Source organism: Papilio xuthus, unplaced genomic scaffold (genome assembly GCF_000836235.2).
Source record: "Papilio xuthus unplaced genomic scaffold, Pxut_1.1 DF825946.1, whole genome shotgun sequence".
In the NCBI taxonomy this organism is placed as follows: domain Eukaryota; kingdom Metazoa; phylum Arthropoda; class Insecta; order Lepidoptera; family Papilionidae; genus Papilio; species Papilio xuthus.
Window position 1 is genome coordinate 4,174,664 of NW_013532703.1, and position 28,000 is coordinate 4,202,663.

The following is a 28,000-nucleotide window of genomic DNA, read 5'->3' on the forward strand; positions in this document are numbered from 1 at the left end:
TAAATCAGTGGATAGATAGAAAAAAATTTAGCTATCTATAATCTCTAATTCAAGATTGATAGTGCTTGTTTACAAATAGTTCCCAAACATAATTTATTTTTAATATTTAAAATTTTTTTTAATATTTAAAATTAACCTGAAATTCCTTTCCTATTTTTTCATTAATTTAAAATTCATAAGTTTTTTTACGTTTTTTTCTCAATGCACCGCAGTTTGACTTAACCTCTTAGTTATCACATCACAAGGCATACATATAAAGATATAAATATACAATAGTATATGTTATAAGCGCTTACTAACTAAATATATTAGAGTACTAATATCACTGTATGGGACATCACGCGTTGCTCAGCAGCTCACTGGAATAAAAAAAAACAATTTCTTATAACTTTGTCTATGGTTTGTTTCATAGATAATATTCATAATATGTTTAAACATATTGTGCTGCGATATTTTTCATTCAATTGAAATAAACATCACCATCAACTTAATTACATTGCAAGATTTATTGTCAGCGACAGTTTTTAATATATACAGAAAAGAAAGTCGTGTTAGTCACACTATTTATAACTAAAGAACGGCTTTACAGATATGGCTGAAAATTGGTGAGGAGGTAGCTTAGAGCCAGGAGACGGACATATAATACTATTTAATCATTTTTTTTCGAATTTATGCCTTGAAGAGCTGCTTTTTATTTAACTTACTAATATTATAAATGTGAATGTTTAGATGGATGTGATGTGGATGGATGGGTGTTTGAAGATATCTCTAGAACTGCTGAATGGATCTCGATTAAATTTGGCATACATATAGAACATAGTCTGAAAGAACACATAGGCTACACTAATTAAGTTTTTTTATATATCCACGCGGACGTAGTCGCCGGCGACAGCTAGTTAATATTAAATAACTGTGAATGGGGGGCTTACTTAGTGAGTTCTCTCGAGGTGAGCGGTCCGGTGAGACCGGATCGTGACCGCGACCTGCTCAGCTGGGCTCGTCGTTCAGCTGAAAACAATACATACATAAATTCATCTATACATTCATCCAAGTATACAATAAATTTCTCTTTATATATTACATTAAAATTTAAAAAATATATTAAGTTTAATAATGATAATCTTGTCGATACTCCGAAGCATAAATCGACAGAACAATAACAACGCCTAATTATAATCAAATTTTTTACGACATAAAATAAGTAAAAGACAGACAACATCTAAAGCAAATAATGTATAGTTCATTTCAATCATATGAACTATTGAAACATGCAAAGATCACGACAAAATAATCCGTTGAAAGATAACAAGAGACTTAATTAATTTACACTACTACTACATTATCTTTAATAAATCCTTAAAATCCAACATGATAGCTTCAACTAATCCATTCTAAAGAAAGTTCCTTACACTTATAGTGGATGGATTTTTATGACTCAAAATTATTTCGTACAACGGTTTATTTCGATGAACTGATTTGCATACAACTACTAACTACATAACAATTTAAATAACGAAAGCACATTGTTTAAACAAATATTAAAGATGTTAAAAAATCATAAATTATATTCGCACAATATTTAAATTAAAGTAAGCCTGAAAAGAAAGTCAAAATGGTCTTCTAATAAACATTTCAACGTAATTGTTAAATATTTGTTTTCATACGTAATAGATATAAATATTAACATCGAAAGCCTAAATGTTAAAACAGCACTTGTCTGTATGTCTCAAGCTTGGGTGATGAAGACCGTCGATTCCGTCTGGAAGATCGCCCGCAACGTAACATCGCCGACTCTGTGCCGACAAATTACGTATTACTACACCCATTTAAAACATAACCTAAAACTTACACATCATTTTTTACGCCAAAATTCATAAATACCAGAGAGTAAGCAAAAAAATTTTCTCATATTTCCTTTTAACGTTGGTAAAATTCTTTACAATATCGGAATTAAAAAATTCGTGGCACAAATTCCACCGAATTATAACATATTTTGAAAAAAAACCTATTAAAGTGAATTGCGAAGCAATGGTGTTCTAAAACATATTTTAAAAAAGCGGTAAAATAACTTTTTAAAAATATTTTTGCAGCCAAAAATACTTTATGCACGATCTATAACAAAACGTGTATTTTGAAAAAAGGTGCATAGTAATTTGTTTGTATTTTGTATGATTAGTACCTGCAATACGTTGCAATATCGCTTGCACCAAACTCTCCTCCTCACTCGCGTCCTCTATGTGTGCGTGCAACATTACCTCACTGTGTACGTCTAATGCAGTGTGCGTCAGAACGTCACATCAAATACAGAACATAAAACAACAGAGTATATTTGTATTGCCATTAAACTTAATTTTTTAACTTTATTTACACCAAAAAAAAATTATAACAAATATTTTTTTCCCATTTCAGCAGAAATACATCCAAAAAATCTGATTGATAACTAAATGTGTCCAAAAAGTATCATTTTAGTATTTTTTTACTTTTTTCTCAAATTATTAATTTTCAGTGATGTGAATGAGTGAAATATATTTTAACCCATTCCATTTACTAAATAAATATAATTAAGGTAGATTTTCACTAAGATCCTGATAATAATACATTATGAGAGATGTGGTAGGAAATTAAAATAGTATATTTACCTCCTGCGACTCTCGGGTTGGCCTTCTTCCGCGGCCGCTCTCTACTGAACGCAGAGCCGCTCTGCAGCGCCTCCATCAAACTGAAATAACGAATAAAGGTCAATTAAATAAAAATAAAAAAGCATTTAAAGTAAAAGTAAATTCAGCATATAACTTTGAGACTCAAGATTCAGTATTATAAGATTCAAACTTTTTAACTGCTCGTAGTTATTTGAAAGCAATTATTTGTATAAGTGTACAAGTGAAAGCCAGATGGACCCATGCGTCACTCACGTATTATGTTCTAATACTTAAAATTAAAGTTTGTATGAGGGCCATATAAAATGTATGTATGTGTGTGTATGGTACCTGTCCATGACGCCGTCCTGCGCGCGCTCCATGTCAACAAACTGCTTGTATCTGTGCTGACGGTCCCTGCGCTCGCGCTCCGCAGTCGCGCGCGCCTCACGCGCTCGTCTTGCGCGCTCCTCCGTCTCACGCGCCACCACGTTCTCTTGGTGCGCAGCCTGTGCAACATTAACATTGGTAAAGTCAGCTCACCAACCCCCGGGGTATATCAAAAATATTATTAAACTAGCGGGTTTCCCTTATTTTTTTATTTTTTTTAAATAAGATTTTTATTTAAAATAAGAGAAAAGGTGGGCTACAATATTTCCGCACATAGCAGGTGCCTTCAATTAAAATTCCTGTCACAATCGGACCAGCTACATAAATGTTTACAAATTTTTTTTTTTTTTAATATTACATACAGACACTCCAATATATTATTAATATGTACACATGTATAAATAAAACAGACAATTTTTAAGTTAATACTCACAGCGAATGAATCTTTAAAGGTCTTGATATCAGAGAAGAACTCCTCAAGCGTGTACTTGTGCGGGTCGAAGACGTAGTACTCTGCGAGCTCGCCGTACAGCGCCTCCATCTTGCGGAACATCGAGTGCAGCAGGTCGCACTGCTCGCGAGCCTCCACAGCGAATGACTGACACACGGCTAAGGTAATTACAACTGTATTGTCTAGGCAATAGATGCTATTTTCAATATAACTTATTACAGGCGACATCAGCCACTTTAAAAAAATTACCCAAATCTCCAATCACAAATCCATTTGTTAGTTTGCTAGTGTGCTAGTTTCCACAAGTATCCTGTGGCAGTATTTTGACATGAGGCCTACAAGTTTTATGGGTTTCTAGTCAGAAAAAAAATCCTAACTTCTATTGAACGTCGAAAGTTGCAACACCAAGCAATTAATTTGCAACTTGTGTTATCGTAGTAATTCTTTACTGTTTAAATTAATACATACAAACTTTGCAAAATAAAGTACAGAATTTCGAAATTATGAAAATGGCAACATTAAACTGCGCAGCTGATGTTCCCTGATTGGTTGAAATATGTCGCTGTCAAAATGACATAGTATACAAAAGGATACGCCCATGCTCTCATTGAATAAGTCGTCTGGACTCTGCGGTACGCGGGCGTTGTTCAGATCCATTTCCAATGCTTTTATATCGTTTTCCATCTTCTTGAGTGCTTTCTGAACATTTTCCATAGACACTCTCGCCGCCCTGAAGACATAACACAATATCACTCGTTTAAACTTAAACCCGTGAAGAAAATTCATCTTTCTATGTTTAAATAGTATTGATCCTTCGAGTCGGATATAAATACCTGTCTATGTGAGGCATTTCCTCCGCAAATGTTAAAGCATCAGGGAACTTGCTTTCTATCGTTTCGACTAGATAATGTAGAAGTGTTTGTTTATTTTCCAGATCTTTTGTTGCAGTCAACTGAAATAATTTATGATGAATTTATTAAAAAAAAAATTACTAAGATTTATATTATTGTGTAATTTTGGAATTAGAAATACCTTAGTGAGGAAGCTTATTTCAAAACCGTATGCACCAGCATTATTTGAGCCCGTATTCATATAGTTTCCAAGTAGTAACAAGAGCTCCAATATCTTGGCGAACTTGCCGCTTGATTTGACTTCTTCGCACGCCGCAGTGCCCGATACTATATCCTGAAAATATTATAAATATTTGTAATTATAATTTACTTACTGTCACCCGCGACTTCGTCCGCGCAGAATTAAAAAAAACTAGTAGCCTTTGTGTTCTCCAGGCTATGTTCTATATCGATGCCAAATTTCAGCGAAATCCGTTGAGCCGTTCTATGTCCAAACATACCTTCAAACAAACATCCATCCATCTATCTAAACATTCGCATTTATAATGTTAGTAAGATAATTTTAAATCTACATCAAACTTTTGAGAAAAAAAATGCGTTGCTATTTTTTTAGATTCGTTCCAAAATGAACAAAAAAGGCGAGTCACATTTCGAAAATAGTTACATATGTTATAGTACTCTTAAGAGATGTGACTCTTTTCTTGTCTCTTACCGGTTTAACTTCAGATATAAGCTCAGAGTAGTGTTCCCTGAAGGCCAGACTCCTGAGGCGGGGCACGAGCCGCTTCACATCAGCTACAGTGGCGGCGAACTGCTCCGCCTCCGTCAGCTCCTCGCTCTTGCATTTCAACTCTGATAGCTTTTTTAGTTGATCCGCTGGAGGTATGTGCTGATAAAAAAAATCTATATTTGAATGTATATCAATACAATATCAATAAATGTTTTTAACTTAATAAAGTATAAATTAATTTAATAATTAAGATACCTTATAATATTATGAAAGTTCTTTTGGGGGTTTAAAACTTTTATTTTTTAAATTACTTGAAAAAAGATCTTCGAAAAGAAGCAGTACGCTATCTTTATACTATCATATATGTTTAGTTGTTGATTAATGAAATTATTTAATATAGTCCATATAAAAAGTAAATTTTAAGTTATTTTGCAATTGTAATTCATAAAAAAACATACCTGTATTAACAGATCCAGTACATCAGCTGTGAGCACAGTTGTATCACATCGGAGCACACATGTCCTGATATGATCGTAGGACATATGTTTAAGGCTGCCGCTCAGCAGGATGGACAGGTTCTGTGCAGCCTTGCTGTCCAGGACCTTCAGGTCTTTCACCTTCTTCAATGTATGCACCCTGGAATATACATTATACCTTTGTGACGTCAGATAGAGTTTATGATGACAAGCAAACTGCTTTTAATTCTTTCTAAGCTTTTTCCTTTTCGAATTGTTTTGTCCACTTCTATCTTTTCCAAACGTAATAATCAAATTTGATTTTATATCTTTTGGTGATTTTAAGAGATTTTTATCACTATTTGGATATTATACAATAGTTTGTACTGTGAAACCTGGATTAGAGAGATCGTTGCCCGAGAAAAATATCGTGGTCCCTTGGACTCTCGTTTATGTAGGTTTAGCTGTATTTTTAAATGTGAAATCTCAATAACAGAGAAACATCGAAATTGATGAAAGACTCTCTCAGATATTAGGACATAATATAAGATTTTTTTTAACTAACTTGTCGACCGCATCTTCGTTCTTCTTAGCGACAGGTTTGCTTGAGAATTTTTGCGCCAAGCCGGTTAGGATGTCTGGAGACGCAAGTTTGTCCTCTTGGACCTAAAAATATAAAAAAAACCAACTTAATCCTGTACCAAGTACAATTAAAGATAGGAAAAAAAATTATTGTATATATTTTGTGATATTGTAAAGAAATTAATATATTACCTTAACCCAAAATGCTTTCTCTGACATCTTTTGTGGTATAATTGTCTTCCAGTTGGCTCGCTTCAGTGGACCTTCCACTTCCCACTTCTTTTTAGGTTTCAAACCATAAGGTAAAATGTCTGGTTGGGGCTGAAACAAAAACATCTCCTTTCAGTAAATTCATCCACTACTTTATCTAAAATACTCATTCACTAAGCGTCACTTAAGTTTTAAACAACTCGGCAGTTTTGTGTGCGACAGTAGTAGTTACCATTCTAGGCGCGGCAGGACCTCCGAAGGGCGGGGGCGGAGGAGGTCCTCCCATCATGGGAGGCGGAGGCGGCGGTCCGAAGCCCGGCGGAGGCGGGGGCGGAGGAGGACCACCCATTCCCGGCAGCGGAGGCGGAGGCGGAGGACCACCTGCTCCTGGAACATAAGAAAAACATTTAATTTATATGGAACATTTATTAAAAGTTGTATCCAATCAAGTTATTCTAACAGAGAAAGATTTAAAAAAAAAAGAATATTTACATTTAACAAATAAACAGCAAAGTGACACCTATTGTATTAACAATTTAATAGCATTTTAAACTTTTATTTATAAATTTTAACTTTTAATATTTATTTTCAGTCTTAGAAACAAAACATTTAATATCAATAAAAATATTAAAATTTGAGAATTAAAATTAAAAATCATGCACGCACATATTAATTCCATATAAACATGCGTTAAGTATCAACATTAAATAAGTGCAAATAATTTTTACCCACCTTTAGGCATCGGCGGAGGTGGAGGTGGAGGTGGACCGCATCCTATAACATTACATAAATACATTGCGCATGCAGTGCGAGATAACGCCATTGTGCGGTACAAATTCATTCAAAAGCTGTGTTAATTATGTATAACTTTAACATAATATATTATTATATAAATAACAGATATTTTAATTTGTTAATTGAAATAATAAATTGATTAAAGTTAATGAAACATTTTTGTAAGAAATTTTAATCTTTACTTTATTTAACTTGAATAATTTTAGCACAAACTTTCTTTTTACAATATAGAAATTTAAAACTAAACCAAATATATATATAAACATAATTTGAGAATTAATTGTATATTTCATAATTTGAAAAAATCAATAAGTAGTAACCATCACCGTTAAAAAATATAGTTATAAAAGAAAGATTAATTTATATTATTTGATTTTTAATTGTTGAAAGACAATTGTTTTTAGTATTTTTTTTAAAACTTAAGCATTAAAAGTGCTATAGTGAAAAGAAATTAAGAACAAAAAATTACCTCCTGGCATCGGAGGCGGAGGCGGCGGTGGTGGTCCTCCGGGACTGCCGATCGCCTGTAAAATAGTCATGTAAATTATTTGTACACAAGAAAAAACTTAAAAAAAACAACAAAGCATAACCAGATAAACTCTACCGAAAATGACATAGAACCGATGTTGTAACTGAAACCAATACATGACGCTGTCAGCGCTATCTAGAAGATTTAATTTTCTTTCTCGGTTTTGTCCTTTAGTAATTAAGCCAATGTGTAAAGTTCCATCAGTTTATAATATACCTTGGCGATAGCAGCGATGTTGCCTTGCGAGACGCCGCCCGGGCCGGTGGGCGTGGCTGCTTGCTTGAGGCGGTCCTCCAGGTGGGCGGCGCGTGCCTCCGCCTCCTGCCTGGCCGCGATCGCCGCCTCCAGCTTGCCTTTCAATTCCTCTATCTTACGTTCTTCTTCCGCGCGAGATTTCTCTGCAAATATATAAGGATTTATTGATAAAACGTAATAAAATGTAACCGTGGACTACAACTCTTTTATTACCCTTTAGTAAATAAAAAACTCTTAGAGCGGTAGCCCGTACAAAAATGTATTTTATCCTTTTTTTTAAAGTTACGAATATTTTTAAATAGTTATACAGTACAGTGGACTCTCGAAAAGTGAGAGTCCAAGTGACCGCGATATTTTACTGGTTTTGGAGGTCGTCCGTCGGAAGCGGATGACTCTCGATTATCCAGGTCCAACTGCATCGCAAACGGGTGAATATAACGAATTGTAGATAAATATTTACATATCTTAACCATATACAAAATTATGATCAAATAGATTTATGTAGTAGATTTAGCTGCCGAAATGAAGGCAATAGGGCTGACATGGCCCGAGACCAAACGCAGAGCGCAAGATAGAGCGAACTGGTGGCGCATTGTGGACGCCCTCTGCCCAACTACGAGTACATAGGACTTTAAGTCAAGTAAGTTAGATTTATGTAAAGCGCAACTTTGATACATTTTGTGATAAATATCAAATATAACAAACCTATTAATCCATCAATAAGGGGTTGTACGTCAATATTGAACCGCTGCGTCGCGCGGAAGTCTGGGTCGTAGCCGTTTTTATGTAACACTATCTGAGTCACACATTCCTCTATCAGCTTGTAATATGCCGGCCTAAAATAACAAAAAAACAACATAAAAATTGTGAATAACAAAATCTATACTATTATTATAAAGCGGAAGAGTTTGTTTGTTTAAACTACTGGTCCGATTTGAAAAATTCTTTTTTTGTTGGATAGTCAATTTATAGAGGAGGGCTTTAGGCTATATAACATTACGGTGCGACCAATAGTTTCTTTTTAATTCCGCGCGGACGGAGTCACGGGCGACAGCTAGTATAATATATATAAGATATTAGGTGACTTAGAAAAGTTCAAATACAATCGAATCTGGACAAGCGAGAGTCCAAGAGACCGCCATAGGTTCCTCTCTTACAAGTTTATCGCTTATTTGTCTGTACCAGACAATGACTCGCTTATCCTGTTTCCACTGAATTCACTGAACTTTAACCACCTTTATAATTTAAATTTACTGTAATATTTTAAGTAAAAAATATTACTTTTTTGGTGCAACATTACACAAAATATCCGTTTTAAAAGCTGCCGTTTACCTTATTAACTCATCATCTCGTATGAAGAGTAGATGTTGTAATATGGACAGCAGGTAGGGTTCAGCCGGTGTGTCCATCACCAGGTTCTTCACCAGCTCGAAACATTCGTTGGGGTCATTGAAGTCAACTCTGAAGACAAACAAAAGAAATAAATAGTTAGAAACAACGTTAAAATATTACATTAAAAACTATATTTTTTGTTTATATTTACATATTAAATATTAATAAAATTGAAATGTCTGTATGTCCATATCAAGAAAAAAATCATATTTCGTATACGTCATGTATTTGGATTTTTTTTTTGTCTGTATGCAAGGGTGAGTTTGTCCGGGTCTCCGGAAGGTCTGAACCAATTATCATAAAACTTTTTCGGGTAGATGATGCATGCGGGCATATAATATGCTATTTTATTTTAATTCTATGCTGTCGGTGGTTAGTTAGTAATAATTAATGTACACAAGGGTATGTTTGCCTAGGTAACCCACCTGACGTCATCAAACTTGGCTAGAAACTCGTCCTGGTCCGCGGAGGCGTGTGTGTCGAAAACATTCATCTGGATCTGTCTGGCGCCCTCTGCCGCCGCTCGCAATTCGTCTAAAAACAGAAATTTACATAAATATATTTTCTAATCTGTTTAATTCGCTGTCTAAAGTTTTCATATTTCATCTAAATTATTTGAAAAATTGATTTTCTAGATAGAAATTATAAATTAAATTAAGCAAAAATCAATATTTTATCCAATAAAATGTACTTGCTTGATGCTAAGATATTATGTATGAAGGGATAGAAAATACAAAAGTGAACCTTACCAATAAGATCATAGAGCCCAGTTCTCATAAACTCGCTCCGTAAGTGCATCCTGAATTCCAATTCTTCCGGCTCTGTGATTATAGCATTCATAAGTTGCATACATCCATTCTGGAATATAAAAAAAGAATGAAGTAACTAGCCGATACAGTCAAGGAATTTAATTTACGACCCAACAAAAAACTATATACTTAACTGACAAATAGGAATTAGATTTGTTTACAAACTTCTTAGATTAGTCCCTTTTTAAACCATTTTAATGAATAAAATTTAATCAAATTGTAGAAATTCCCTACTCTATGGTTGTAATTCTAGAAGCTTCTCAAACAATCAGTTCTAAGAGCAATGTATTCAATCCAGTGCTGCTCAATATCGAGATTATTTTAAAATTTCGTATACAGAGCGCGCAATGTATAGCAAAACGTTACCTTTAAACTCTCAGGAGATTTACTATCCAAGCATTCCACGATGGGCAGCAACCGCGGACGTCTGCTCGATTCGCCCGCCATCGTGATCGCTTCCAGCACTTTCTCATGCCCATTGGGGATAAGGCAAATGGCTGCCAGCACCTGGAACATAAAAATGTCACAAATTATTATCTAGTGTTGCTGTTAATATATTACAAAAGATATAAAAGTTAATTAAAGTTTACTGTCTTAATAATAAAGAGTGGACATTTTATTTATCGACCAAATCTATAAAACTAGTATTGACAAAAAAAATCGAGAAACAAAAACAGTCGTATTTTGTTTAATAAATTAGATCATCTACATTAGTCACAATATGCGTTGTTATAGCAACAGCGTCGTTGCCATAACAACTACGTTGCCATAATAACTACGTTGTCATGGTTACCTTAGCCGCTTCCAATGCACAGTGCGGTTTGCGCGCATCAAGACTGCGCGCGAGTACGGGCAGCGCCTCCCGACATTCGAACACAGTTCGTATGCCAACGGTATTATTAAGGATGGCAGATAAACATCTGATGCATTCGTACTGCACACGATCGTAACGAGCATCGCTGGTAATACGGAGAAATTGTTTATTATTTTACAGAACTAATAAATTTATAGAATTGACACTGTAACTTTTGAAAAAAAATGTAGTTAAGATTCAATTAAGTCCATTCTATATTTAAACATAAATCGCATCCTTATATCCTGTTAGTCGAATAAAAAAAGAAGGTTATCAATTTATCTATTTCTCTGCGTGTATAAGGTAGTGCTTGTCGGTAGGTCCGATTTTTTTAAATTTTAATACTGAATATCTGACTAGTAGATGATTTTTTTAACCTTTGTTTCAAATAACTTACCGGTAAAATCCTCTACCACTGATAGCGTGGAAAAATACAAAAAAAAAATCTTTCAATTTAACTTGAATAAAAACTTTTAATATTACTGTCAACCCTACAAGGGTACCATGTAATCAGGAATAGAAACGACCTTTAAATTGGACCTTTTTTCACGTGCTAGTGGAAATCACTCCTAACAACTTACTTTGTATAACATATATTAAGTGTGGTAAGTAGACTCTCGATGCCTTTGGTGCCAAATTCCTGTATCCATGACAACGGATTATTTGTGAGAGCTATCCTCAAGTTCTCCAAGCAGCCATGCAGCTTGCCCACTGATAGCTCCGGTTGATTTAGATATGACACATAGTCAGATGGCTTTTCAAACTTTGAACGACCTTCCTGGAAAGAAATTATTAAAAGAATAAGATTTTTATATGTGATTAACAAAACAAATAAAGAAAGATATTTTTAACTTTCTTTCGCATTTTACATATCTCCAAAATGGCTCAACGGATCTGAATGAAAATTTGGCATAGATATAGAACATAGCCTGGATTCTTCCATAGGCATAAACTACTTATTAAGTTTTTTGTAATTGCATGCGGACGATATCGCGAGCGAAAGCTAGTTGCAAAGTAAAAACACACGCAGGCAAGAGTTTATCACATTTTTTTTAAATAAAAGAATAAAGCAATATGTTACATGAACTGTAGGTAAAATAATAAAAATAACATTCAACAATTACCTTGCGATTGTAATAAAAAAAGCAGTGAAAATGATTAGGCTTATAATTATTTTTAAGTGTTATAGGTTTAAATTATTTGTTAGGGAATAAAATCTAAACAAACCTGTGCATTAACAAATTTGTAGGCAACTAACATTTTCTTCTTTTGATCCCTTGAGTATTTTCTTAACGGTTCTTTCTTCTCCTCACTGATATTCATATCGGTCTGGAAAGAGAAAGTAATATTAAAATGTAACACTCTGATTACAATAAAAGTTGAGAACGTTCACCTTTAACGACAACTGATAACAAATTGTCGTTTTATATTGCAAAATTCTTTACAGTACCGCGTTGAACGTGAGTTTTTAACAGACAAATCACACCAATGAATTAAAAAAAATCATCCCTCTAATCGCTCTATGAAAATAGAGTTTTTATGCAGCTTTTATTATACCTTATGCATAGGTAGTTGAAGTAGCATATACGTCTATCAAAACAAAAAGCCCAGAGTAGACCGACATGGAGTTCACTAGACCATTCCTAAGCCAACCCATGCTGCAGTCAAACCGATCTCTTATCAATCATCAACCTTATATCAGGCATCAACCTTAACGAGATGAGCAACTTAGTAATAAATACGTAAATACTCAATAATCTGATATGCCGAGACGATACATGCGAAGAATGTAACCGCGGGGCAAGACTAGTTCAATAACAATGCTTCTGCCACATACCAGCATTTCCTCAAATCTTCGTTGAAGCTGGTTGTCATCGAGGGCATCGATCTTGTTGGTGTACTCCGCGGTGGCGGAGGGCTCGTCGTCCTCAGCGCGCGGCTCCGCCCCCCGCGGCACCGTCTCGTAGCCGCGCTCGATCCCACCGCCCGTCTTCTTCGGCCGCCCGAACCATGTGTCCAGCTGGAAGAAGAGAACTTTTGTTTGAATAACTATCGATGGCCCATATATTTCTAAATTAATACACACATTATTAGTTAGAATCATTTTGAGCGAATGGCGCGCTTTTGTTACTAAGTCCATTGTCAGAATGATTAACGAAGGTACATAAATGTCGACATTTTAGTAAGGCTAGTGTTGCGCCAGTACACCTGCACAGTATAGGATTTTCCTCCTAACAGACCTAACAGAGGTACAAATTGCAGAAATAGATCACAATAATATTCCGGCAGCTGATGGCACTCTTCGAAGTTATGGAAATTTGAAACAGTAGATATATACTTAAGAAACGAGTTATTATAACATAGTTCGAAGCTGTACCGTAGATTACTTTTGAATAGCTTTCTATTTAGATATACCATCTATTCGCGTTGTTTAACGGATGTATTACCTTAACTAGTTTATCACAACTCATTATATACAAGATACTCGGTCTGTAATTAAATAACGATAGTTATGGTCTACTTAACTCGATAACAAAGAAATATTTATGTATTGGTATATATAGGTAACAAGAAACTGCTACGTTTCTATCTTTTAACTACATATTTATTTCCTTTATGCTTCAAATATTGATGACATGACGTTACCTCTCTTGAGAACTTTCTGAATGAAAAATAAAGTAAAATTTGTAAAAAAACTATGTAAAAGATAGAGACATAAAGAGGTGTCTTTTTTCTATAAAAAGCTTTTATAATTTACTAACTTTGCATTCATGTTTAAAATCAATACATAAGTAACAACTAATTATTTTTGGCATTTAGGAAATGTTTAGTCGCGTGTTTCCCAACATTTCTAAACAAACATTTAAAGCACTCAAGAATGCTAAATTTTTCGTGCTCCGCGTTTTAATTAATTTATGATACAGCTCACTGTAGCATGATCGTAACAAAAATAGGTTAATAATATTCATGTTAAGAACATAAAACAGGGTCGTACTTCCGACCTATTTAATTAAAATAAAGGTGCTTTATCATTCAAGAGAACGTACATAATTAGTACTTACGGATTTAAACAAAAAGAATAACAAACTATAATAATTTGTATACGACAAATAACACTTATTTTCTTATGCGATTGTCATCTTAATACGTAAGATCGTATGATTGTACCACAACAATGATGTAAGCTTCGTAAAAATGATTCGCCCTTTGTAATAAACTTTTTGTAAATAAAAACAAATTAATTTTTTTTTGACACTTTTCAAAGGATGCCTGACTGTTGTGCTTATTGATTACTTTAACATGTGGTACCATTTAACGATCATATAAAATGCTTTTCGATTAAGCAACATTGCTATATTGGTTTGTTAATGCACACGACTAATCGGGAAACGATAGGGTTGTCACAGCAAGATCATTCTCAAACAGCTGTTTCGGTGAATTTATTAATATTCTGCGCAATACTAAATCGTCAAAAACATGATATACCGATTGTGTAAGGAGGGTCTGCAATTAGGTTTTCTTTTTCAAAATGAATTTCTTATAATTTAAAAACAAGTTTTCAACTGACTGATCTTCGCAGTTATAAATTACGAAATAAAAACTGCAAATATAAAAAAATTGGCAACCCTAATATTTTTACGGAGGCCATTGTCTCGTATCATTGTGCCTTTTGAGGTCCAATCGATTCATGACTGTCCGTCCGCAATATCGCTAACAATGAGACGTCGCCAGCATTGAAGATTGACGATTACACACTTTGTATGGAACACATGTGCTACAAGAGTCATATGTATTGCAATTAATAAAGAAAACATGGATTCCATAGTAAAATGCTACAGTACAAAATGTAGAGAACTAAAGCCAACGCCTATGCGTAAGTTAAAAACAAAAAATGTACATAGAGATATACATTATTAATACAAATTATATTGTTGTTTCACAAAGAAATATGTTCAAAAAATCTATGACTTGATTTAATTTAAAAACTTACCGAGAATGGCGACCGCTCTCTAACATATTCACCTACTACTTTTATTGTGTCCATTGTATAAAAAATAAAACACTTTTAAAACTAAATTAAGCAACAAATACTATAATAACATAATTCGCTCACATCGTCCATACGCACAGCAAAATATTTACAAAATTAAGCACGTAAAAAAGTCTTAAAACTCGTTTCCACGATAAAATTCACCAACAAAATGTACGATCACTTAATCGGTACTACACACACTGAGTTCGGTCGCACTTTCCTTGCAAATTAGCGAACTGATAAAAATAAAATCATCTTTCCCCTGATGATGCTTCACTCATCTGAATATACTGGGCGATGATGTCGGCCATTCAGTGACAATAATAGACGTACAAAAAGTCGCATGGCGAATTAACTAAAGGTGTTTACACACTAATAGCGGTAATAAATTAATTTGTTTTGACATTACTTATGACGGATTAGCGGTAATTTCTTTTAATAGTAATATAATGTATAATTTGAAAGAAGCATTCATATATGTAGTGTATTAAAGAGATTTTAAAAGAAAAAAAAATTATCAAATTAATTCGATTATTGCTATTTTTATAATAGTTTTTTTTTTTAATTTAATTTGATTACAAAAATGAAGAGAGCTAAATTAAATAATGAATCATAAGATCTAAATGTGACGAAATAATCTTCACGATCATAAAAGTGTAGGAAAAAGAAAACTGAATAAAAAATTGACGTAAAAAAAGATGAAAACAGTAGATAGAAGACGACTCAAGGTCAAATGAATAATTAAGTACACGAAATTAAATAACATGATCTCATAGGTGATGCAGGTTAAATAGGAACTTATTTATAGATTTTGAAGAATCCTTAGATGCACTAACAGTATAAAAAACTTAAAGAAACAAAACTTAAAAATATTAAAATATCTGTTTGGTATTTATCGACTTTATATTGAGAAAATTAAATAAAAATATTCCCTAAAAAAAATAAACGAAATGCCCCAAACGTGAATTGAGCTGACAATATAGCTTTTTTAAGCAAAATTTACGACCTCAATTATGAAAAGCTTTGATAAAATTTTAATACTTAATTTACTTTAAAAATTATAGATTTAATTGTGATTAATTTTAAAGTTAAATAAGTTATTATTATAAAATTTGTCATCAAATCCTAGCCTTCTCAAGGTTGTAAACAATGTTTAAATGCAATGCAATTTAAATCTTATTACTTTCACATAAGGAAAATTTTAACAATGCAATTGGCACAATTCCAATTATCTTGGTTGTATATTTACATATGACACAAGTGTACAAGGTCGTTGACATTGACACCAATGACACAAGGTGGGCCAACAGACAACAGTGAAGTCATCGAAGATGTTATAAGAAATCATAGTTATTCTTCTTATTTTTGACTTCATCTTACTAATATTTATAATCATCAGCTCACTATAAGTCCCCACTGAGGGGCTCCGAGCCCCTACGTTTAGTGACTAAGCCATTGTACTAATATTACTAATGTTAAATGCGATAATTACAATGTATGGATGTTTATTACTACGTAACTACAAGTGTTAATTTAATCTGCTTAAAGTTTGGATTGCAGTTTAAAGTTCTTACCGTGGGTTTCCGAGACAAAATCTTCGTTTAAAACATATTATAATTTCTGTTTTGTCAAAGATAAATGGCAGAGATAGCGATAGGTTTTACACAGATATATTGGTCACAGAAACCAACGGTTAGACTACTAACAACTTAAACAACGCTATCACGTCTAACAAAATCTATGACTGAGTACGAAACTTCTATTCAACGTCTAAACGTCAAATCAAACCAAGGATTTTTGTCCGTTAATTTTAACAAAGAAGATAGTATTATTTACTAAACCCTAGTAATAAAAATATATGTTTACTAATAAAAGTTTACAATATTTCACCACACTATGACACTAATTCGCACGGCTCCCAAATATTGGCAGTAAATTTGAATTTTGTAATGCATTTGCGACCTCCCGCGATATCTTCGCGCGAATACTACCTAATGCATAGTGCACATCTTGTTTAAATACAAGTGAAACGAAGATGTTAAAATATGTATTTAATAGATGTTGCTCATAAATAAAATATTTCATTTTTTTTTCTATGTCTGGCTCCGTAAAATGAGAACAAATAACTAAAATACAAAACATATCACGCAGTAACTTGACCTTCCTTACTTTATTCATACCAAGGCCAAGGCTCTCTATAGATACGAACCGCCGATGAGAAAGACAATTATAACTTTAATTGATCATAACCAGGCTGACATAGCCCCACGCATTTTGTCTAACTAACACGTGTGAACACACCAACGTACTGTTATTAACAGACATCAAAGAGGAGGTTTTTATTTCGTCGTTTTTTTTAGTTTTAAGACAATGAAAAACATACTTTAACTGTCACATTCCGACGTTAATTTCTCACTAAGGAAGATTGTGTAAATTTAGTATGAAATATTTACACTATTTAAGAAAATATTTAAATAACGCTTTTGATTCTGTATGCGACAAATACTGATACATACTTGCCAGGATAGTTAGTCATTTAGAAAGGAGTAAACAAAGAAAGGAAATAAAATGTAGAAACAAAGTTAAACTTAAACCTAAATCTGTCAAAAAGTAAGAAAATGCGAAATAATTAAAGTTTCTTAACTTACATTGGAATTTAAAAAATATAAACAGGGTGCCCTTATTTACTATCTAATTTGTGGTCATACATTTAAGAATTAATCCCTTCATACATCAACGTATTACCGTGATACTATCTCTTCGTCCATCCATACAAAAAATTGAGTAAATTATACGAACCATTTTTAAGCAACTTCATGTACACTAGACACGGAACAAAACACTACACATCGATAATTTTTCACACAATAAACTAACGCGCAGACTTAGCAAATACCATTCATGGCATGTGTGATCGAAGTAAATGTTCAGACAAGCAGTGGTAGAAAAAACATAAGGCAAAACCGATCCGCGTTTATAGGGTTGACACAAACTGTATAATTTTTTTTTTATGAAGTAAACATTTATAGACGTTCATATTTCATTTTATTCATCTAATCGCTATGATTTAGTCTAGTGTAGAATATCATTTTAGATATGGTCTGATAGGTGCGTGAATTGAGAAGAGATTATTGTCATAAAGACGCAATTAACTTGTAACGAAAGCCATTTGAAATTAGTACTACTCTCGTGTTCAGTTGAAAAAAACACTGTCATTTATAGCGCTACTATCAGTAATAAAAATACAGTTAATAAAATTGGAGAGTCCGTATGTAATATTGAGAAAAATGTATCCTAATGTATGTAATAACTTCTTGTTCCTTTGACTTTTTTCCGGGTACGTTTGAACTGATTTTGACGGGACTTTCTCTGGAAGGTTGCCGACGCACACGGGCAAATTATATGTTACTTTTTTAAATTCTGCATTGGCGAAGTGGAGGGCTATCGTTAGCAACTCATATTTCACAACCCTACGTATTATTATTGATCAGCGCAAACGCATGAGCAATCCGGCTGAATGTAGTAACGATTACGTCACTATGGGCGCAACTTTATAATGAAATGATATTATGTGGCGCCGGATGATACTATTATACGTTGTTATTTTGATTGTCTAACTACGATGTACTAGCATCTTATTACAACGGCTCTTAGCAAATAAAGGCCAGTAACTTCATATTATAAGAAATATTAAAATACATTAATAAACATGGAATGAGGTCATCTCTGACATCTGACAACTTGGTAGTGGTTATTTGCATTGTCACCTTTAACCTCAAATAAAATTGGCAGCATATTTTGTTAGGATCCATTAGGTTTTTGTGTTATTGAGATGCCTAAGAATGATTGCGATAACGTCTTTTATAGTAAATAAATAAAGGCCAATAAACTTTTACGCTTTGTATCTGATAGGAATACCAATTGCTATCTTACTATCTGGATAGATAAAGATTATTCGAGAATGACACAGATTTTGCGCCTATAGAAAGATCTTAAGAAGTGTGAAGACGATGACATTCGTATACCAGCTAAATGATTTCAGCTTTTGGAAGTAACTGGCAATATTATTTTGACGTAACGGCAGGCAAATAAAAAAAATTGTTAAACCTATGTTGACTCGATTTTTGTCTATATTAGGAAAACTTCCATCTTTCAAAGCTCGTGCTAAACGTGGTGAAATATAGAAATAATCAATTCGACTTTTATGATTTTGTTCAATAAAACGATTGGCACAGGATGATGTTTTAAATACTTTAATTTATTTTTAAATGTATCAATATAGACAATGACGGTTCACCTTTATGCCATACAAGTACTCTAGTCGTCCTATAAACCAAGTCGCCTTCGACTGTGACACCAAAGCGCGCTCTCTGCTGAATATTAAACATAAACACTATACAAGTCTTGTAATTCAAAGGTTATTTAAAGGATACAGCATGTTAAAAAATATTAGGTGAAGATAAAATCAAAAATTGCCAAAATATTTGTCGTATTTTACGGCATCTGTTCAAAATCTCTGTATGAGACATATCGTCATCCCAGTCACTACAAAATAGAGAACAAAGAATAACAATGTGTAAAACACAGAGGATTTCGGTCTCAGAAACTCACAGTAAGTCGATTAAATTATGGCACAATTATTTAATTAATAATATTCTATAGAATAAGACTTTATCGACCTTAAACCTTCATTAAACAATTGTGAGCTATTCCATTTTTTTTTTAATTTCAAATAGAAAATGCACGCTGACAAAGTCGGAGGCGATTGTTAGTTATGTTGCATTATTGTATATTTAAACCGTCCAGTTACAATAAATATATATACACACACACACGAGTAGATATGCCGAGTTACTTTTTTTATCACACGTATTTATCGCTGAACGCATTAGCGAACGTTACCTCTAAACAAACGTTTAAGACAATGTCAATTACAGAGTACAATACAATGTTCTTTGATGATTCATTAAAAGACGGAATATGTTTGTAGTAGATAATCGTTAATCGAACTTATGAATTTAGGTTAATAAAAATCTTACTAATTATAAATGCGAATGTTTTGATGGATGTTTATTTGAAGGTATCTTCACAACGGCTTAAGGGATCTCGATGATTGGCATAAATATAAAACATAATCTGAAATAACACATAGGCTACTTATGTTTTTTTTTAATATCCGAACGGATAGAGTCGCGGACGAGAGGTAGTCTATTATTATTTGTACAATCCAAGGATAAATCCCGTAAAGAAAATTTTTATTTTTTTATTTTATGGAAAGTAAATAGGGTTATAAAGCTCTTTCCTAGCTCTATCAATCTACATACATGCAATTTGTGTTCTTCCCCGGAATACTATTGTATTTAGTCGGGTAACCTTGGGTTTTAGAGACTAAACCTTGTTTAAGCTATTGTTATCTCTGTTTTGTCAAAGATGAAAGAAGAGGATGACCAGATGTTTTGTACAGATATTTTGGATTCTGAAACACACGGTAAGTATTATTTATAAACTATTGCGTATTTTTATATCAATGTCAAATTTGTATCACAAATCTACAATGATGTAAGTGAATGAGATCATCTCGTACATACGCAGTTTAACGTTGCATCTTTGGTATAACGTGGGTGTTATGGAAAATCATACATTTATGATAGATTTATTATATGACATCACCAACAGTGGTAGAGCCCGCTCTAACATCTACGAACGAATTGGCCCGGCTCGCCCGGTGAAATACCACGACCACACAGAAGACAGGCGTGAAGTGGAAGCAATTCCGCGTTTCATCTGATGAGTGTGCGTCCCGGAGGCCTAATTTAGTCCTCTTTCTTTTCCCACCTTTTTAAGGAAAGGATGGGAAGTGGAAGTGGACTTTCCAGATGAGAGACATGTGCTATTGCGTATGTCTATGGGCAACGGTCACTGCGCTATTTCAGCGATTTCAGGTGGCCGCTCGCTCGTTTACCACCTTATGGTATAAAAAACCCCTACAAAAAATTATTCTCTTTGCTCTACCGCATTTAAAACCTTGAGTTTTCTTTAAGTTTTGAAGTCAATAAATAAAAGGATGCAGAATGTGTCGTATGAAAAAGGAGAGACTAGTCAGCCTTGGTTAGTATTGATGATAATAAAACACGTGTGAAGTGACCTTACTATCCTTTTCAATCACTGATTTAATTGAAATATATAAATAAACGCCTCTTACATTTGTATCAGTCAGTTAATCCTTTATTATTAAAAGTAATCACCGATTAATCTGTATTGAGATATGTTTTGTATTAGTATTCAAACAATAAGTTTTGACATATGTAAAGTAGTGACAACGCCATCTAGCGATTCTTTTTTACCATTTGGAATTACGGGAAAAATTCGACTCCTGCGCACGCTTTCCTCTACTTACATCCAACTTTGCATGCAAGTGCGTAGAACATGAACATAAAGTTTGAATGTTATAACACAACTTACCCCCTTTTTCCTCCATGTTTCCTTGCGTTTAAGGCGAGGCAAGCTATAATACTTGCTAGCCTCGCCTTCCGGTATATTGCCTAAATGGCGATTAGGCATTATTGGAAAAACAATATTCAGTCACTTTAACAACACATCACTTCCAAAAAGTTTTTATGTAAAGAACTTCACGTCACATTTTTAATTAATTCATTGTAACCTAGTAATGACTAATATACGTACGTAGACACTAACATACGTTCGTAGTAATACTATATTGATAAAATATTGGAAAAGGAATAAAAAATGGCGAATCCTGCAAATGCTATCAATAAACTGTTCTATTTGTGTAACACACAAACTAAATAGAATCTTGGTTATTTCAAAACGTCCACTCTTGGTGAAGATAACGTAGTTTTAACATCATTTTTGTTATACCGTAATCTATATAACTGATAACCGATTGTTACTGATAATCAAGATTCCTTTTCACGCATTATATTGTAGTGACTCATTTTATTACCTATGATATACAAAAAAAAACATTACCCTAAAGTCTTTCGGCTTTAAATAAAAATGAAACTGCAAGCATGAAATATATCACATTGTAAACGTCATTGGATTTGAAATTGGTGACAATTTACGAGTCGATAGTAATTTAACCCCTAGTAGCCTGATTTACATACGAAAGTATTTTTTTTTAATATTACTGTGTTTGCTTCATAAAATAAAACCATAATGAAATTTGTTTTTTTTTTTTAAATTCGTTGCAAATAATATTATACAACAGTAAAATAGGTACAGCCAACCTATAAAAAAACTAACAGTAATGTGAACATTCGGTTTAAAAGATTGGTATCGAAATTGAAACTCTAGGTTAATAAGGGTTAAAGTCAAAAGGTTTGTCATGAAGACCATTTGTGATATCAGAAATACTCATCAAACCCAGAAAAATTTATATCTCTCATTCTAATCATATCTAGCTATTTGACATTAACTTCGTTGTCAAGAACATGTTTATAAGATTCTCCCTACCAAATAGATGGATTTTTGTCATCAGACTTCAATATACAAACCCTTTAATTAAATGCATAACGGTTTTAACGCCTACTAAAAATGCGGTCAAATAAGCAAAACCAATCGGTATTTTAATAGGAATTTTAAACTATTATATTAAAATGTAGTTTGTAATCTTTAAATTGATTCATTTACAATAATTGTAGTTAACGCAAATAAATTTAAAAGACAGAGTCTTTTTAAGAACATGTATATAACAACTTTTATATTGTGTTTTTCTTATTTTAGGGCATTACATAAAACCGGTATCCGAACATCTTCAGTCACAGATATGTCTTTTGTAATACATTTAAACATGCTAATTAAAACCATAGCAATCGGGGACAGAAAACCGTGGAGTCGACCGCACCTAAACATTTTTTAAATAACACGACCGGGCTTGTGTATTCGTTATTAATTATCACATAAACAAATGGCCTCGTCTGTTTATTATTAAATCACGACATTAGTTTTATTAACTTGGTTTTGTAAGTATACCACTGAATGATATGCATATTAGAAAATGTAGCTATTCTGTACCAATATCCAAGTAATGGAGTTAAAATTTATAATAATCTTAGAACGATTAAGTTGCATTTCTTAGGTTGCGTCCACATCTAGAAAATAACGAGCCGCTTCGAACAGTTCGTTAACATCTGGGTTGTAGACGCACCCTTACATTGCCAAGAGGTTTAATGTCCTAATTAATCCTATAATTTTATCTTCCGTTGATGAAAACTTTAACAATATTTCAAAATATTAGAAAGTGGCATATGATTGACGTTGTGCAAGTTTGGAATAAATAAATAAAACTCGTATATACTAAAGTCATTTGAATGACATTAAAAATCGATTCGCAATGGTATGTGACAAAATGAAGCAAGTCGGTAAGGGGCACAACTCAATGACGTAATGAACTACTGGTTTCCTTTTAGTTCTTTACTATGTTCACTTTAGTAAGTCTAAGGAGGTTTGATTTTTAAGAAAAAAAAATAATTCACAAATCAAAGGTACTGGCAATCAGAGGAATAATTTCAAACTTTTTAAGATTCTTTTTCCCGTTACAAGACAAATTCATTGACAACTTTGTTTTAACGCTTTATAATATAATTAAGATTTAGCGCTGTCTGGGCTTTATTAACTACGCTGGCCCAATTACGTAGCGATAATTATAAATTAACTGAACAAACAAGCTTTAATTTACCTATCCTCAAAGTCATATTGACTAGGTCAGATTTCATTTGAAAATGCCATAACAATGAATAAAAGATTGTCGTTGTTTGAGCGATATTTATAACTTCAACACCATACAATCTCATGGTCAAGGTTTTTACAATACTCATTTCAATAATTTACTGCATTCAAGCACAAGTCATTTTAAGTTAGATTTCTACTGCCGAAATACCTGTATAAAAACAAAAGTTATTGTATAGATGTTTTAACAGTAGAAGACCACGATTAGAGCGCTAGCTGTATTTGTCAGGGACTGCAAACCAATGTCACGTGTGCCTTTTCAGGGACTCGAAATTTGGGCACGTCATTGATCACAAAACTTATTGTGCGTACGAAAAATATTGCGAAGATATAAGTAAACATTTTGCATTGTTCCCCAATGATCACAAAGTCAAAATTATTTCCTAACACGTCTATGATATTACTAAGAAAATTGGCACGTTGATATGTAAAAGTTTAGCATCCCCGGTCTATGTAAGGAACTAAGAAAGAGAGTGATCTTAAGCCGTTAGTTATTCAGTAACAATCGGTTTCTGGTAACATATAATAGGTATTTAAGATATACACAAATCACATTATGTAATGGCTAGCAAATATCATATATATATAACTGCACAACACAAATTACATATACAACTGTATCTAAACCAAATCAAACAGAACTAACGTTATATTAAACACAAATCGCGGACACATTCACTGAAAGGACATCGACTGAAAACTAAACGAAATCTACTGGCGAAGTTATATCGTTGTGCATACAGACGTCAGAGACAGGTACCGTTAGAAAAAAAGACTGAATGTTAAAAAAAACAATAAAAAAAGTGTCATTCCAATCGCCTAGACGCACAACCGCAATATCATGAACTGATTATTTTTTCTTATCTGGTAAAAAGTCCATTGCCTAGTATACTTATTATAGACTATTATAATATTTTGTTAGGCACAATTTGTGCACTTACCAAGGGTTTCTGAAACCAGTATCCTCTTAAAACATATTGTTATCTCTGTTTTGTCAACCGAATCTATGTCGAATGAAAAGTCGATGAAAAAGGTTTAGAACTTTTTCTTTTTTTAATAAAGGTCAATGTTAATTCTTTTATAAGGAGGTTTCGCTAATGCTTTTGCAAACCCTACTCGCTTATCTAGAAACGGTTGTGTACATACCGTACGAACGTAAACCCTCAGTCTCAGGCGAGTACGACTACGAGGAATCAGCTGATGGATACTTGAGCCGGTACACGAATAAGAATGTAACCACCATACAATTACGAGCGAATTTCCTGTGAACATTCCTCATATCGATTTTGTAAAACTTGGTAACGAAATAAGTAAAAATACACCATTTTTTGAAACCTAAAGCTATCCTTTTCTATTATACGGCGAGGGTGATATAAAAGAGTGAGTAAATTAGAGTATCAACTTGAAAGTTCGTTTTGTACTTTTTAATTGTATCTGATAATGATATGCATTCCGTGGTTACGCATATCATTATTTGTTTACCATTGCATAGACGATCTGGGTACTAACCAGACCAAATAAAGTCGGAAATATTGTAGAGTTATCTACTAAAATTGTTACTTACAAAGCCACTTTTCGCTTTCTCATGGCGGGACATTTTTCTGTTGTTAACATTCGACCGCACCATTCTGCAACAAAAATAATAAAAAAAACATAAATAAAAGGACCACACTAAATGGAAGTCAGTAGTCTCTGCCTACTCCTCTGGATAAAGGGAGTTATATTGTTGTTATAAATTTCATAAGCATTTATTCTTATTAACAACAGATTAAATTATAGAACTCGGATTTATCAATAAAACGATTGATTATCCTTACGTATGTACGTTCTAACAAATCGCATATACGAATGTAGCCCCAGTACATTTCTAGTCCTGAATATACTGATACACAAAGATCTTCAAAGATCCGTACATTTTAAACCGTTCGATTTAAACACGATACCTTTCGCTAAAAAGATCCATAAGCTCTCTTTGAATGTGATACGAAGACTCTGTCATCACTAAAACTTTCAACACGCACTTGTAAACACACGTTGAGCTTAAGTGGTTGCACTAAAATATCTGAACTGAGAATCTTGTGTCTATAAAATCGCTGGGAACCTAAAGTTATCGAACTTCTTTAGTTTAGAGAGAAACAAAACAAAACACAGTGTGTTTAGATCGCGACTGAGACCGCAATCGAGTGTAGTTTCATGTTTCTCACGTAATATTGTTTGTATTTTGGAATTCGAATATTGATTATACATAACATATCCTAAGTAATGTTGTTTTACTTAAAATGCTTATCACTATTATGGCCACACATTAAGTGTGAAAGCAAAAATACATACAGAATTTGTAAGGGTAAAATTCTACGAGAAATAATGAGTTATTATGCCCATTGTTACGAACCAGCCCCTGCTATTCTTACATAGGCATCTTTTTTAGTAATGAATCTCCCTAAATGCAAAACGCTGAACTTTGTTGGAATATTGGAGAAAAATAATTTCATACTAGGGATGCCTAAATACTGCTTAAGGGACCTCTAAATTTAAGGGATGGTAGGTAAAAATAGCTGGCAGCAAAGAAGAATATCTTCTTTAAAAACTGAGTTACATGCCAAGAGAAGAGTATTAAGATCGGTTTGCTTGTTTTTGTTTTAATGTTAAATTTAAATATGTCATACTAATATTATAAATGTGAATGTTTAGATAGATGTTTGTTTGAATGTATGTCCAGAATGGCTGCTTGGATCTCGCTGAAATTTTGCTTAGATGTACGACATAGTCTAGAAGAATACTTGGATCACTAATTATGTTTTTTTTTAATTCTGGGGAGTCACATGCAACAGCAATTCTTAAATATTAATGACATAGCAGTGGATTATAGAAATACAGCATTAAATACATTACAATTTCACATAAAAATGTTTTTTTTTTGCTACAAACACACTAAATAACCTTTATTTTCCTTTAAAATGCTCTCATACCAAAATATTTTACATACGGGTTATTCAGCTATGTACATTGGCAGTATTGTTCAAAGTTAGAATTACTCTTAATAACATTGGCTAATTGCATAACTATTGTTTTCTTTAATGTAATAAACAAAATAAATCAAACCATTATTCAACAGAACTAATGCTTTAAAATACTTGATTACTAAATCCATAGTTTAAATATCAAGTAAATTGATAATTGACACCTTGAAATCCTATGTTTTCCTTATTATGTATATTGTCATTGTGTCACATAAATTTGTATTTTATTAATAAATCTCAACTTTAGCTTTGTTACCGTTATAACTTAGCATTTTATTTTTAAATAACAAATGTCAATAAATGTATTTTGCTATGCATCAACTGTAACTTCCTCCGCAGTAAATTAAATGTAAGAAATATGAAATTCTTATGTGTATTACAGAGTGCAATTTAACTCTGTACCGAATTTTATCCAGATATTTTCATTGTCTTTGGAATTATAAGGTAAATATCTATACATCCATCCATTAAAACTATCACTTACAAGTAAAATTCCATAATTTTAGCAATTAAATAAACTTTTGGTTAGAATGGAAGTTTAAAACTTACCTTTATATTTATTGAAATCCAAAAATTTTGTTAAATGTCTCAAAAAGCTTTTTAAATTTACAACATATCTTTAATTTGTGTTTACCAAATAATTGTCTACATCTTCATTCATCTACAATAATGTTTTAAAATATAACAATAAAACTTTAATGATTTTCTTTCATTAAAATATTTGTATTAAAATCAAAAACTGTTTAGTTTAAGTTTATATCGCATTACTCGCTGACTAATGTTTCCGAATTCCGAAGGCTGTGGCGCGCCAAATGATTTCAACATATTAAGGTTGGCACAAATAGAAGGCAAAGTTTTGACAACAGTTATAATGATATGAAAATCGCTACATATCATCCTAAATTGAAAGAAATAGTATATTCATCGGTAGTAAACTTCTTTTTGTCAGTATTTTTATGAGTTTTTACTTTATGCGGCTTGCTAAAACAGATTTTCTATCATAAAAAGACAAAAACATGATCGTAGTAACTGCAAAAGTAGTATCATCGGTATAACCTAAACAAACATTAGTGATAGTGTGTTTTATCTTATGTTAAGATAAGAACTAGATAGTGAGTCTATCTTACCACTAAGTATATGCTGATTTATTTCCATACAATCCCGTAAACATCACTCTTTTGATAAAAACATGATAGATAACACAACAACGGTCATCACCACACATTAACTAGTGATGCGCTTTACTTTTTTTAAGTAC

General features: G+C 33.0%; 1 protein-coding gene across 5 annotated transcripts; it reads right to left on the minus strand.

The window, feature by feature from the left end:
* Positions 1-121: 121 nt before the first annotated feature.
* On the minus strand, positions 122-27,975 carry dia (diaphanous related formin 1). Of its 5 annotated transcripts, XM_013321466.1 has the most exons (27): positions 27,870-27,975; positions 25,287-25,350; positions 12,776-12,958; positions 12,166-12,267; positions 11,520-11,716; positions 10,879-11,044; positions 10,452-10,592; positions 10,026-10,134; positions 9,702-9,810; positions 9,217-9,345; positions 8,590-8,720; positions 7,846-8,027; positions 7,570-7,624; positions 7,038-7,079; positions 6,538-6,692; positions 6,288-6,416; positions 6,079-6,179; positions 5,517-5,694; positions 5,041-5,217; positions 4,510-4,662; positions 4,311-4,429; positions 4,072-4,207; positions 3,460-3,624; positions 2,988-3,145; positions 2,640-2,719; positions 930-1,008; positions 122-359 (listed from the first exon to the last, which is right to left on the minus strand). In XM_013321466.1, the coding sequence occupies exons 2-27, from the start codon at positions 25,347-25,349 to the stop codon at positions 338-340; spliced, it is 3,261 nt and encodes a 1,086-aa protein (XP_013176920.1). In that variant the 5' UTR covers position 25,350; positions 27,870-27,975; the 3' UTR covers positions 122-337. The 5 variants fall into 5 exon arrangements, with proteins under 5 accessions (XP_013176920.1, XP_013176919.1, XP_013176923.1 ...); XM_013321465.1 differs by lacking the exons at positions 25,287-25,350; positions 27,870-27,975 and adding an exon at positions 21,434-21,796; XM_013321469.1 differs by lacking the exons at positions 25,287-25,350; positions 27,870-27,975 and adding an exon at positions 17,771-17,895.
* Between the last annotated feature and the right edge of the window lie 25 nt (positions 27,976-28,000).

Bases quoted from the DNA above. Each gene is read 5' to 3' on its own strand.
- dia (XM_013321465.1), bottom strand. From the start codon at position 21,532: ATGCCTAATCGCCATTTAGGCAATATACCGGAAGGCGAGGCTAGCAAG. The intron at 3,625-4,071 runs GTATCCTTTTGT...GCCGTGTGTCAG, and splicing joins TATTCAATGAGAGCATGGGC to TCATTCGCTGTGGAGGCTCG. The intron at 3,146-3,459 runs GTGAGTATTAAC...AATGTTGCACAG, and splicing joins CCTTTAAAGATTCATTCGCT to GCTGCGCACCAAGAGAACGT.